Source organism: Mercenaria mercenaria, chromosome 16, assembly GCF_021730395.1.
Source record: "Mercenaria mercenaria strain notata chromosome 16, MADL_Memer_1, whole genome shotgun sequence".
Classification (NCBI taxonomy): domain Eukaryota; kingdom Metazoa; phylum Mollusca; class Bivalvia; order Venerida; family Veneridae; genus Mercenaria; species Mercenaria mercenaria.
Window position 1 is genome coordinate 47,750,795 of NC_069376.1, and position 14,567 is coordinate 47,765,361.

At 35.9% G+C, this 14,567-nt stretch overlaps 1 protein-coding gene across 1 annotated transcript; it reads left to right on the forward strand.

The window, feature by feature from the left end:
- Position 1: 1 nt before the first annotated feature.
- On the forward strand, positions 2-13,369 carry LOC128549686 (tRNA-splicing endonuclease subunit Sen34-like). Its single transcript, XM_053526973.1, has 6 exons — positions 2-158; positions 3,730-3,867; positions 5,344-5,438; positions 6,566-6,785; positions 8,864-9,022; positions 12,869-13,369. Exons 1-6 carry the CDS (start codon positions 89-91, stop codon positions 13,054-13,056), a joined length of 870 nt encoding a protein of 289 aa, XP_053382948.1. The 5' UTR covers positions 2-88; the 3' UTR covers positions 13,057-13,369.
- The last annotated feature ends 1,198 nt before the right edge of the window (positions 13,370-14,567 follow it).

Here is a 14,567-nt window from a genome sequence, read left to right on the forward strand (position 1 = left end):
CGAAAACATTTGACTCTTGTGCAACATTAAATATGGACGCTCCCATGAGCCGACGTTGTTTACATTTCAGGTACATTGCGACAACATCATGTCATCACAAGAACAACCTTTTAAGATACATCAGTGCGGTAAAGAATACTTGGTGTGGAATTCTAAAGGTAACTTTTGGTCATTTCATGAAGAAAGAAGGAAAGCTACAAAACGTTGCAGTATTCGGGTGCATGCAAATTCGGATGCTGCTCACTTTGTCCGATGATAAAGATGTACTGGTTGACATGATAAACTCGACACTCATTTGCTAAACTGTGACTTTTCTGGGACCTGGTAGAGGGTTATTATGATTCAATCTGAGTAAATTGACATAAATTGTCATTTGTGTCATGTATCGCTTTGGACACTTGAGTCATCTTTTTGTTTTTATCCTGTTTTTAACCCTACTGATGTCTTTCTTTCTGCACAACAATTTATGTGTATATATAATTCACAGTTAAGGTTTATGGTGTTAGGTTTTTGCACCATTTTTTATCACAACTATTAGGAAGCACTAGTTGGATTGAGTAGCCTCGAGAACCTGACAGTCTTTAACTTTCTCTACAAGTTACAACCCCCCCCCCCCTCCCCCACCCAAGTCTTTAACTTCCTCTACAACCCACCACCACCCCAACGCATGGCCATAATGAAAGTTTGCCATCACTATAGAAGAAGAAAGAAGACAAAAATACCATCACACTACATGTACATTGTACTATTTACAATGCATATCTGTTACTGACACATCCAACTTGGTTGAAACACTAAACATGAGAGTTGCCCTTGTCTGTCCATTTGTCGTAGGACTATTATTCAGCATGTGAAATTGTGCACCTGAGATTTTGTTCCTGATTTCTGTCAGTCGGACCAGAGTTATGGCCCTTGATGTTCAAGAATATGCACAAAGGACATACAAGTTTGTGTCACATCAATCACAAAAAGTACTTGACTTAGAGTCATGAAACTTAAGCAGATTGTTATACAGCATATAATGTTGTGCACCTGGTGTTCTGTTTGGGATGTCACTCAAACAAACCAGAGTTATTGTCCTTGACTTAGTGAAAAATACACAAAGTGCTTAAAAGTTTGTGTGCATATATCTTAAAAATATTTCACCTAGAGTTATGAAACCATGTAGGAATATTATCCAGCATGTAAATTTGTGCACCTGAATTTTTTTCACTTTGCAAGACCAGAGTTATGGCCCTTGGCATATTCAGAATATAAAAGTTTTTGTCCCATCTCAAAATGTACTTGACCTAGAGTCATAAAACATTAGAGAATTGTTATATAGCATGTGAAGTTGTGCACCTGGTGTTCTCTTTGGGATTTTACTAAGCTAGGCCAGAGTTATGGTCCTTGACTTATTAGAAAATACATATAAAGTGCTTAAAAATTATTGTGTTAGAACTGAAACGATTTATCTCATGCAGTGATTGTCTCTTAGATAAAATCATTCTTTGACTTTCAGATGCATTTAATATGACAATCAAACCAATAAACTAATAATCCCAAAACTTACACCCCCTCCTAATCCCAAAACTACACTCCGCCTGCCCAAAACTAAAATACATGTAATGTTTATTCTTTAGTTTTTAATGTTCCTCTGTATTGGTTCTTATAACATCGCCTGACCAGTAATTTTGTGCTCATTATTTTCTTTTTTTTTACAGGCATTTGTCTTTTATCTTTATCCTAAATCTGCAGTGCTTTGCCCATATATTAGTTTGTGTTCAGACCCTATGTTTTGCTCACAGGAGATAATTCCTGAGGCTATTCAAATTTTGTATAATTACATCCCTTTTCTTTTCAGAACATAGATAATCAGAGCCAAGACTGATGAAGTCAGAATATATAAAAGAATTATTTTTTCTAAAAAAAAAGATTATCTAGCCGGTAGCCAGACTACCCTTATATCCTCATTCCCAGTTCATGTTTGGTTATCAAACTTTCAAACAACAACATACAAAATTTTATCCTCTCAGTTAAATGAAAATAACATGTTACATGAAACTTTTGATGCAAATTTAAATCTTGAGGATATATTGCATATATTTTATATGAAATTCTTTTAGTTTTCACAATAGCTAAAACTAAGCATGGCAGTTTGTATATTTAAATTTTCCTTTTGCATTCAATTTTCTATAACTTTACCTTTCTATACATTTTAACAGTTACCCTGCTAAATTTCTGTAATGAACTTGTCCATATTTCAATTTGGACACTTCCATTAACTGTTAAAAGAGGTGTTTACCAAGAAGATACTGACTGAATGGAGAACAGTGTAGACCATGATCAAACTGCATGGATGTGCAGGTTGATTTTGGTCTGCACTGGTCACAAAGGCAGAATCACTTGCCACTAGCAGGCTAAGGGTTAATAGTGCAGAGAGTTCACTGTCCTTTTAACAGCATTTTAATTTGTTTTTTTTTTCCTTGGCTGTTTTCCTAAATCTTTCTTAAAAGCTTTGCCTGTTATTTTTAGCTCATCTGGGTCAAAGGCTCACGGTGAGCTTTTGTGATCGCTGAATGTCCGTCGTGCGTTGTCCGTCGTGTGACGTGCATCATGTGTCCGTCAACAGTTTCTAAATAAATCTTCTTCTTGAGAACCACTGGGCAAAATTACACCAAACTTAATAGAAATGATCCCTTGGTGGCCCCCTTTCAAAATTATTCAAAGAATTGAATTCAATGCAGAACTCTGGTTGCCATGGCAACCGAAAGGAAAAACTTTAAAAATCTTTTTGTCCAAAACTGCAAGGCGCAAAGCCTTGATATTTGGCATGTGACATTATCTAATTGTCCTCTATGAAGATTGTTCAAATTATGCCCCTGAGGTGAAAAGAGGCCCCGCCCGGTGTGGGGTCCCAAGTTTTACTTAGTCTTGTATAGTAAAAATCTTCTTGTCTGAAACTGCAAGACCTAGGCCTTTGATATTTGGTATGAAGCATTGCCTTGTGGTCCTCTACCAAGATTGATAAAATTATGCCCCTGGGTTGAAAAGAGGCCCCATCCCGGGAGTCCCAAGTTTTACATAGACTTATATAGGAAAAAAACTTTGAAAATCTTTTTGTCTGAAACCGCAAGACCTAGGCCTTCGATATTTGGTATGAAGCATTGCCTTGTGGTCATCTACCAAGATTGTTAAAATTATGCCCCTGGGGTGAAAAGAGGCCCCGTCCTGTGGGGTCTCAAGTTATACATAGACTTATATAGGAAAACAAATAAAAAATCTTCTTGTCTGAAAGTTCAAGGCCTAGGCCTTTGATATTTGGTATGTAGCATTGCCTAGTGGATCTCTAACAAGATTGTTCAAATTATGCCCCTGGGGTGAAAAGAGGCCCCACCCTGGGGTTCATTTGTTGTATGAGTTATATAGGAATAAATACTTCAAAAATTATCAGATCGTATTTCCTAGACTGTTTAATTATAATTACCTGATGACCCCAAGCAGTTAGGAGTCACTTGACTGTGACCTTGACCTACTGACCTACTTTCTTGTTTTTTAAGATACAGCCATGAAATTTGGATGACATGTACAGTTTTGCACACCAATCTTAAAACTGACTTTCAGTGATCATGACCTACTGACCAACTGACCTACTTTCTAATATTTTAGCATTAGTCTGCCATTTGAAACATGTGGCCTATATTACTCAGGTGAGCGATTCAGGGTCATCATGACCCTCTTGTTATGCAGATGTAAGGAGTCTTCGAGAAAAGTTTCGGATAGTGGGAACCCTGATTGGTTGTTTGCCACGAGCTCCACGTCAGAATGCACACCTTGGTTTACCTTTACAGCTTATCCCAGAGGAAGTTACTCTTCTTCTAGAAAATGGTTTGTTGTTTTCATTATTTTATCAGCTCTGTGATATTTGTTTGTTTTTTTATCTGTGTACGATTAAAATATCTTTAAATGGGTGAAAAGAATTTAACAACTGCTGTTCACAAGTGAAGCAATGAGATTGGAAATGGTATCTACTCAATAAATAAAGAATGCTTTGCATTGCCTAATGTAGTCAAACTTCATAAGGTGATTGCCTGTGATCAATAGATCAGTAGCTCAAAGCTCAGGGTCACAGTGACCTTGAGAATGAGTATGGTTTACAGTCAATTACTGAAGATGGCTTTAGCTTACAGTTTTCAAACTTTACTAAATAAATGCCAGTTGTCAGACTTCACTGAATAGTTGCCAGTGGTCAGTAGATGAACTTTATTATTTTGGGACTCAGTAGGTTGAATGTCAAGGTCACAATGACTTGGAGACTAAAAAAGGTTCTTGATCAATATCTGGAGAGTAGGTTGAATGTCAAGGTCACAATGACTTGGAGACTAAAAAAGGTTCTTGATCAATATCTGGAGAATGCTTAATACATCATAGAATGATTGCTGGTAGTTGGTAGATTGAAGTCATTAACCCTTAGCCTGCTAAATTTCTATAATGGACTGGTCCATCGTTCAATTTGGGCAATACCATTTATTATTCGAAGGGGTGTTTACTGAAAATTTACTGACTGAATAGCGAACAGTGCAGACCATGATCAGACTGCACGGATGTGCAGGCTGATCTTGGTCTGCACTGGTCGCAAAGGCAGAGTCAATTGCCGCCAGCAGGATTAGGGTTAAGTCAAAGGACATGGTCACAGCAATTAAAATTACATACATAGTTACCTCTTATGTGTTTAACAAGCAACTCTTGTTTTAAATTTTTCTGTTTAAAACACATCCATGTTCCTGAAATACTTAAAAGAAATGGTCACAATTTTAAATGATGCACTACAGTCATACCTGTATGAAGCAGCCAGCCAAGCAAGTGATACAATGCTGCTGAAGGCAGTTCTGCATGTTTAATACAACCAAAATTACAGGGTAACATCATTCATCTGAATAATAGAAAAAAAAGCCTGAACCCTACATATAAATGTCATCTCATCTGTACATTTACGATAAAAGTGTTCTCACCTGTAACAATTCGAAATAATGTTTTCGAATGTGCTTGAAATTTGCAGAGTTCATACAATATAGTTAATATCTCAGAAATAAACACACAGACCTATGCATTTTATTTGACCATTATGATGATACAATGATCATGTTGACTAACAGCTATGAAAAGTTTCACAGTAATTTCTATTAGCAAAAAATGTCATTAAAATTGTGATTTTTCCATAGATATTCAAGCTTTTGTCAAAAGTTAAGCATGAACAAACTACAAGTGTTCCCAAGGACCTCTCTCATAGTGTATGCCTTAGTGATTCATGAGTTTTAACATCATCTCTGTGTTTAACGTAAGACTGTGTGTTGTCTTATACAGGTGTTGCTGAAGTAGTTACTGAGGTATATAACAAACCGAGTGGGGAGGACATTAGTCAATATGAGCAGCAAAAAGAAGAGAGCTATAGACAACAGGTGATCTTTGTTTGTGTGTTCTTTTGACATGGGTATGTGAATAGTGGGCCTGTAATAAGTTTCTATTATGTACAGTATTCTCCATTGTTCAACACTGTTTCAAAGGTTACATAACAGTCATTTAACGTAACCTGAGTCCCTGGATTCTCTACTGGTACACGTTGCTTGTTCTCTGCAAGTTACTGACAGCTTCCCTACATGTATTATCAGTGGAGGGTAAATGATTTGAGACTTATTACTTTAATTGTCTTGTGTCAGATAGAATAAACTCTAATCCTCTTGAATGTCAGTCTTTCATGCAACCTTCTGATCTATCTAGATGTGAATTTACATGGTAGTTTTGAATGTCTAAACATAGATTATTTTAAAGTGACTTGTTCACACAACTGAGGCAAAAAAAATGCTCTCAAATCTTTAAAATATAGGTACTGTGAAAGTGAGCAGTGGAACAAACTTAAGGTCTAACAAAAAAAAAATGTTTGTTTCCGGTAACATGCTAAAAAAATAGGGTTGGTAGGTTGGTTATTATTTATTTATTTATTTTTTTCTTTATTAAGTGGGACTTTTCTGAAATTATTTTTAAGTCAAAAAAATGAATACAAATAAGGGGGTTATACTTTTAGAGCATCAGTAAGTTGATTTCTAACATCACTGACCATGTTTAGAGCATAAAAAGTGCAGTTTTTCAAATTTTTGTTAAAAAGTTGGAAAAAAAATTCTCCAAGGCCATTAAAACATTTAGGGTCGGGCCTAAAATTTAGGGTAGGTCGGGATACTGGAAACAAAAAATTTTTTTAGGTCTAATATTGGCATAATTATGATTTTTGAAATATATCCTAATAAAGTGCAAAAGTGTAACACTAAATAATGGAGAAAATCTTCTTGCCTTTTTTCCAATATCTAACAATTATGTTCACTTCATCATTTTTGGGGTCATGTATACATTCTACGGCAAAGATGAAAGAAATGAACATGTTGAAAAAAATCAACCAGACAGAAAAGTAGCTTTTAAAGTAATATGTATTGTTTTCAAATCGCTGAGTGAGGGTTGTTTTATCAATACCCACTTTACAATCAGTCATATCGTCAGTTTTTTTGTTAGTTTTAACAGCAGGATTTGATTACAGATTGAACTGTTCCGAGATGAGAGAAGAAATGAGATCAGACGTAAGTTACCAGACATCATAGAGGGGAAAAAGAATAAGAGAAATAAACTGTTGCTAGAGAGACGGAAGAATGGAGAACATATTGATGATGCTGAATTTGATAAAGAAATCGAAATGGATCCAGACAGTGTAGAGATTCCGGCAATACGCCCCGAGCATATGCTAGTACAGATACATGAAGGTAGCATATATAGTCCAACTTATCTTTAGCAGCCATTCCAGGAGACATAATACCAACTGGCTGGGTATTTTAGATGGCACTTTTGTGCCGCCCCCCCCCCCCCCCCCCCCCCCCACTCCACCACACACACACACACACACACACACACACACACACACAATTTTGAGGGGGCAGGGGGTACCTGGAGTGTCCTTTGTCTGTCTGTGCATATCTAAAATGAAATCTGTAAAAAGATCATTTGGAAGCATAGAATGCGTGAGAGATAATGAAATGTGCAACACCTCTTACGCGTAAACCTAACTCTATTACACATCTTTTGAATGGACTCTATGATTCCAAAGGGCAAAAAAATATAACAATACTGAAAATAAATGATTTGACCCAGAGTCACAAGATCTCACACGATTGTCATTCAGCATGTGAAGTTGTGCACCTGGTGTTTAAATTTCACACAGCCACATCAGAGTTATGGCCCTTGACTTAGTCAAATATATGCATAAAAAGGCCTTATAGTTTTTGTTGCATGTATCTCAAGAGTTTTGTTTTGGATTTCATTCTGTAAGAGTAAAATATACATTTAAAACATAAATATCTGTGTCTCATATATCTCAAAAAGTATTTGACCTAGAGTCATAAAGGATTAGAGGAATTTATATAGCATGTGTTGTGCACCTGGTATTCTGTTTTGGATTTTACTCAGCCAGACCAGAGTTATGGTCCTTGACTTAATTAAAAATATACATAAAGTGCTTAAAAGTTTATGTTTTAGTTTTTTAGCTCGACTATTCGAAGAATAGGGGAGCTATCCTTCTCGCCCCGGCGTCGGCATGAGCGTGAGCGTTAGCGTTAGCGTCACACAAATGTTAAAGTTAGTGTACCACCCCAAATATTTTCAAAGTCCATTGAGATACTGCTTTCATATTTTGCATACTTATTTACCATCATGACCCCAGTCTGTAAAAAGGAGGAGGCAACTCTATCGAGCATTTTGACTGAATTATGGCCCCTTTTCGATTTAGAATAAATGTTAAAGTTTGCGTACCACCCCAAATATTTTCAAAGTCCATTGAGATATTGCTTCATATTTTGCATACTTGTTTACCATCATGACCCCAGTCTGTAAAAAGGAGGAGGCAACTCTGTCAAGCATTTTGACTGAATTATGGCCCGTTTTCGACTTAGAATAAATGTTAAAGTTTGCGTACCACCCCAAATATTTTCAAAGTCCATTGAGATATTGCTTTCATATTTTGCATACTTGTTTACCATCATGACGCCAGACTGTAAAAAGGAGTAGGCAACTCTATCAAGCATTTTGACTGAATTATGGCCCCTTTTCGACTTAGAATAAATGTTAAAGTTTGCGTACCACCCCAAATATTTTCAAAGTCCATTGAGATATTGCTTTCATATTTTGCATACTTGTTTACCATCATGACCCCAGTCTGTAAAAAGGAGGAGGTGACTCTATCAAGCATTTTGACTGAATTATGGCCCGTTTTCGACTTAGAATAAATGTTAAAGTTTGCGTACCACCCCAAATATTTTCAAAGTCCATTGAGATATTGCTTTCATATTTTGCATACTTGTTTACCATCATGACCTCAGTCTGTAAAAAGGAGGAGGCAACTCTATCAATCATTTTGACTGAATTATGGCCCCTTTTCAACTTAGAATATGCTTATTGTAATATTAAAGTTTTACTCATAGCTTATATTATACTATCAAGCACTGAGAATAGTCGAGCGCACTGTCCACTGACAGCTCTTGTTAAAAAATATCTCACCTAGTGTCATGAAACCATGTACAGTGACAGGTAGCGGGGGCAACAGCATACAGTGGACACACATCTAGTTTTATAAAGAGATAAAGATAATGTTGAAACATTTCTCAATGATATTTTTTGTGAATATATTTTGTTGTTGCATTTTATGTCACACAGACACAGCTTATATCAAATATTGCTACTTCACAGCTTTAATATCGGGAGAAGATGCTCAGTGCCACTTAAACATTATTTCAGGCAAGAGTAGGCACCTGTGTAGAACCACTATTCTAGCAGTGTTTGTATTTTTCAGTATGTGCTCACAGACGAAAGACCTGTATTACTGTTGACTGGCAGTTCCCAAGCACAAGGGAAGAAAAATTACGATACAAGGTTTACAAGGATTTCTGGGAACGTGGTCATTTCCTCACATCTGGGAGCAAATTTGGTGGAGACTTTCTTGTTTATCCTGGTACAGAAAGTTTCAATTTCTCATGGTTCTTTTTGAAACTCAGTTTCTTCTTTATTGTAGTCAAATATTAAGTTTTGGTTTGCAATTTAGAATTTTTAGCTCAACTGTTTGAAGAAAAAGTAGAACTATTGCACTCACCCCAGCGACACCGACGCCGTTGGTTAAAATTTTTGATGAAGTCAAATATCTCTGTTACTATCAAGCTTTTGACTTGAAACTTAAAATATTTATTTACGATCAAAGTCTATACCATAAGAAACAAACACCATAACTCTGATTTGAATTTTGACAGAGATATGCCCGTTTTTAACTTAGAATTTTTTTGTTAAAATTTTATAAAGTTTTTACTGGTAAAGCTCTAATTCAAAGTCAAGCACTGAGAAAAGTCAAGCGCGCTGTCTTATGGACCGCTTTTGTTAGGTCATCTGAGCAAGAAGTGCTCAAGATGAGCCATGTGATCATTCTGTGTCCATCTTCCATCATCATGCATAATCAACAATTTGACTGTTAACACTTCAGAGGTCACAATTTTAACTCTATCTTAATGAAACTGCTAACAGGTCATCTGGGGTAAAAAAACTAGGAAACTTTGTTTACACGCTAGAGACCACATTTTCAACTCCACCTTTATGAAACTTCGTCAAAATGTTTGTTTTTATGAAATCTAGGACAAGGTCACTTTATTTATTATTTGTGATGTCACCCAGCTGAACCAAAGTTATGGCCCATGACTTAGTCAAAAATAAATATAAAGGGCCTTTAAGTTTGCATTGCATGTATCTGAGAAAGTATTTGACCTGGACTCAGAAAACCATGTAGGAATATTTAGAAAGTGTAATTTTGTAGGTGACCGTTTGTACCATGCAGTTTTTTGCCTCAACTTGGCAACAAATGTTTCAGCTTAACTACTCACAGATTATGTACAACTGTTGCACTCACTCATTTGTCTTTACCCCCACTTGATTTAGTTTTTGTATGAAAACACAGGTTTCATTGTTACAAAGTTACGCCCCTTTTATGACTTATGTGCAATTTTCAGTTAAGATAATTTTGAGGCTCACTTGTAATATTGTTCTTGCCTAATTGTGTTGCCTCAATAAATAAAGTTGTTGTTGTTATATCATTATTAAGCACTTTTGTCAATAGGTTGAAACTGCACATGTGTTTTACTGTGAAGATCTGACATACAGTGCACAGATTCTGTTTTGCTTTTTCTTTAAGTTATGTCCCTTCTTTCAACTTGTTTGTTAGCTCACTTGTCACGTGGTGAGCTTTTGTGAACACGATAGAAACCACATTTTGCAAGCAATTTTGGTTGTAAAACTTGTACAAAACTTGTATTTGCATGATATCTTGGTTCCTTTCGAAAACTGGCCAGATCCCATCATGGTTTCTAGAGTAATAGCCCCTTAAAGGGCCAGGATTTGCTATTGTGCGTGCATCAACAATTTCTTGTCTGCACGATAGTGGTTTCATTTATGATTTTATTTTAACCAAACTTGCACACAACTTGTATCACCATAATATCTTGGTTCCTTTCTTAAACTAGCCAGATCCCATTATGGGTTCTAGAGTTATGGCCCCTGAAAGGGCCAGAATTAGCTATTTTGACCTTGTCTGCACAATAGCAGCTTTATTTTTGATTTGATTTTAACCAAACTTGCACACAACTTGTATCACCACAAGATCTTAGTTCGTTTCTTGAACCGGCCAGATCCCGTTATGGGTTCCAGAGTTATGGCCCCTGAAAGGGCCAAAATTAGCTATTTTGACCTTGTCTGCACAATAGCAGCTTCATTTATGATTCGATTTTAACCAAACTTGCACACAACTTGTATCACCATAAGATCTCGATTCCTTTTTATACGCCTGAAAGGACGTATTTTGTTATCGCCTCGGTGTCCATCTGTCTGTTGGTTAGCAATTTCCCTTCCCCTCTGTAACTCTTGAACCCCTTGAAGGATTTCAAAGAAACCTGACACAAATGTTCACCTCATCGAAGCAACGTGCAGAGGGCATGTTTCAGATGGCTCACTTCAAGGTCAAGGTCGCACTTAGGGGTCAAAGGTCATATGACTTCTGTTTTGTGTGTATATTGCTCTGCATTTGCGTTGCATTGCAGTGCTCTTGTTTTTATTTGGCAGATCCTTCTTTTGTTCACTTACAATATTTTTTTTTTAATTACTTCCCTTTTATGTTACTATAATTAGCTTATTTAGTAATTTTTTTATTATTGGCCGTAGGAAAAAACCGAGACCACTTTTCTGTGGTACAACATGGATGGTACCTCCAATCTTTAGGTGTATTTTGACATATCTGTACCTTATAAGAATTTTTTTTTTCTTTTTGGTTAAATTTCTTCCCTTTGTTGTTCCTGTCCTTCAGACTTATGGCTATATAGAAAGCTAATTTCAAAACAATTTTACACAAGACTAGTGTTCCTTGGGTAACCCTCTACTATGTTCCTTCAAATAATTTTGATTCAGCGAAAAGCATGGCCGCAAGGGGTTTTGCTTATTTTCCCTATATGCCTATATAGAAGTTTGAAAATCTTTTTGTCAGAAACTGCTGGTCCATTTTCAAAATAATTTTACATAAATGTTTCTTGGGTGACCCTCTACCAATTTCCTTCAAATAATTTTGATTCATTGAAAAAGTGGCCGCCTGGGGGATGGGGCTCATTTTCCGATATGGCTATACAGAAAACTTGTATGAAACTACTGGCCTGATTTGAAAATAATTTTATTTGAAGTAACTTTAAGAAAGTTTCAACTATATTTTCTCATAATTCTTTTGATTGATCTTGATTATGATTTTTTGACCTTCTTGTCCTTAACAGCAATGATAACAGGTGAGCGATACAGGGCCATTATGGCCCTCTTGTTTTCGTTTTAGTTTTTGTATATATGCCAGATATCAGTAAGCATTGGTGGAAAGGGATTGAAACTTCACAGACTTGCAATATTCCAGTTCCATAACTCTGGCCTTTTCACAGAGTCATGCTCTGCCTTGCTTTTTAACAAAGTTATACACATTCTTTGATTTTTGGTTTGCATTCAGTTAATTTTCTATAGTGACAAGGCTTTTGAATAGTAAAGCGTTGCTGACCTCTGACAGCCCTTGCTTTATTGCTGATCCTTAAATTTTATTGACATAAACTCTGTTGCACATTTTCTAGATCAATTTCAGCTAATCATTCTATGCTATTATACCATCAATATCAAAAATGAAAGGTAAAATTCTCCTGTTTAACCCTTACACTGCTAAATTTCTATAATGAACTTGTCCATCTTTCAATTTGGACAGTAGTATTAACTGTTAAAAGGAGTGCATACCAGGTTGATCATGATCTGCACTAGTCAAAGACAGGATCAATCGTGTCCAACATGACAAATTTGGCTGCAACTTTCCTTAAAGAATTGGTTTTCAAACATGAATAGCAAGGGAATCCCTCCTACCAAACCTTGTGAATTATTTTGCTCAAGTCACAGTAGAATGAAATCATGACAAGAATGTAAGTTTTTGATAAAGGTGTAATAAAGATTTATCAGGTTTTCTTTTGATAGAATAATACCATGATTTCTCATGTTATTTAACCCTTAGCCTGCTGGTGGCGAGTTATTCTGCCTTTGGAACCAGTGCAGATCAAGATAAGCCTGCACATCCATGCAGTCTGATCATGATCTGCACTGTTTTCGCCACTAAGTCAGTATCTTTTTTGTAAGTACCCCTTTTAACAGTTATTGGTACTGTCCAAATTGAAAGATGGACCAGTTCATTATAGAAATTTAGCAGGGTAAGGGTTAACTGGTAATATTGTAGTATGTCTTCGTGCTATAATTGCAGGTGATCCTTCAAGATTTCACTCATTTTTCATCGCGATATGTAAACCACATGATGAGGAAATGACAGCTCTCGATGTAGTCACAATGGGACGACTCGGAACCAGTGTGAAAAAAACAGTTGTCATATGTTTTGAGGACAAAAATGGACAGTTGTGTTACACATCTTTACAATGGACAGGAATAAGCTGACATAACCATTCCATTTATAATTTATGTCTCAAAACTTATCAGAAAGTTAATTTAACACATTCTGCAAGGAGTAAATGAAAGGTGTTATGGAAGTTTCAAACAGACACACTTGATTCAGCATACGTTGTTTTTCCAGAATCAAATTTTTTTTATATTTTCTGTATATGAACTTAGTTCAGTAGTGTGTTCATATTATAGTCTGCAGCATAAATTTACTAATAAGTAGTGTATTTTGTTGTTTTTTTAATGTTTTTTGTCAGCATAAAATGTGTATAAGAAATGATCAAAAAATGAATAAAGATCATTAAATTCATTGTTCAGACTATACTTGGCAGTGGTTGTAAAGTTTACAAAGGTTTTGCTCCATTGCACAAAGCGGCCATTACAGCTAGCTTTTATAATGTCTTCAAGTTCTTGGAAGATGTATTGGTTTTAGTTCAGTGGTCTGTTGTTCTGCCCATAGAGGGTTAACCGTAATGAGACAATTAACAGAGCATAACTAAAGGTCATATCATTTAAGGTATTGGATCATATGGTGAAATCATGTGTCAAGCCTTCAGTATTTCCTTTCCATTCTGTCTATGTCCTTTTTGAAGGGTCTCGAAATAGCTTGGACAAAATGTTTGCTGTATGACAACCTGGTCATGTCTGCTGAAGGTCTATGTTGCAGATTCAAATTGTCAAATACTAGTATGTAGTATTTCTGGTCCTCTCTATAACTTTAATCCGATCGAAGGAATTTCAAATTATCACATGTTTGATGTCACGGGAGTGAAATAAAGTTGTTACATAAATTTTATAATATGCTAGTGTAATAAAGCTTTGACGTTGACATCATTTATTTATAGGAGTCACTGGTCGAATTTACTTGGACTATAATAGCTAGGTAAAGAAAGAATAAATTTTGATGTTTAGGAAAACCTTACATGTGATAAAAATATTGCATTTGCGTCTTTCGACATTGGATTGATTAAACTCGTTGAATAAAATTAATAAAATGCTTGGCAGAGCCTCACATTTTATTAGCTCAACTATTCGAAGAATAGTCTAGCTATTCTACTCACCCTGGCGTCGGCGTGGGCGTCACACCTTGGTTAAGTTTTTGCATGCAAGTACATACAGCCATCAATTAAAGGCATATAGCTTTGAAACTTATTTTTTCTTTTTCTAGGTCAATTACCAACCTCTCTGGGTCAAGTCCAATAACTCTGACATGTATTTTGAGCAAATTATGCCCCCTTTTGGACTTAGAAAAATTTGGTTAAAGTTTTACATGCAAGTTACTATCTCCAAAACTAATGCAGATATTGATTTGAAACTTCACATGTGTCTTCGGGGTTATAAAACTAGTTGATAGCAGCAAGTGCCATAACTCTGACCTTCATTTTGGCCAAATTATGCCCCCTTTTGGACTTAGAAAATTCTGGTTAAAGTTTTGCGTGCAAGTACATACAGCTATTTCTAAAAGGCATATAGATTTGAAACTTATTTTTTCTTTTTCTAGATCAATT

Excerpts from the sequence above, each read along its gene's own strand:
- LOC128549686 (XM_053526973.1), top strand. The coding sequence starts at position 89 with ATGTCATCACAAGAACAACCTTTTAAGATACATCAGTGCGGTAAAGAA. Across the intron at positions 3,868-5,343 it reads TACTCTTCTTCTAGAAAATG|GTGTTGCTGAAGTAGTTACT; the intron begins GTTTGTTGTTTT and ends TGTCTTATACAG. Across the intron at positions 9,023-12,868 it reads AGACTTTCTTGTTTATCCTG|GTGATCCTTCAAGATTTCAC; the intron begins GTACAGAAAGTT and ends CTATAATTGCAG.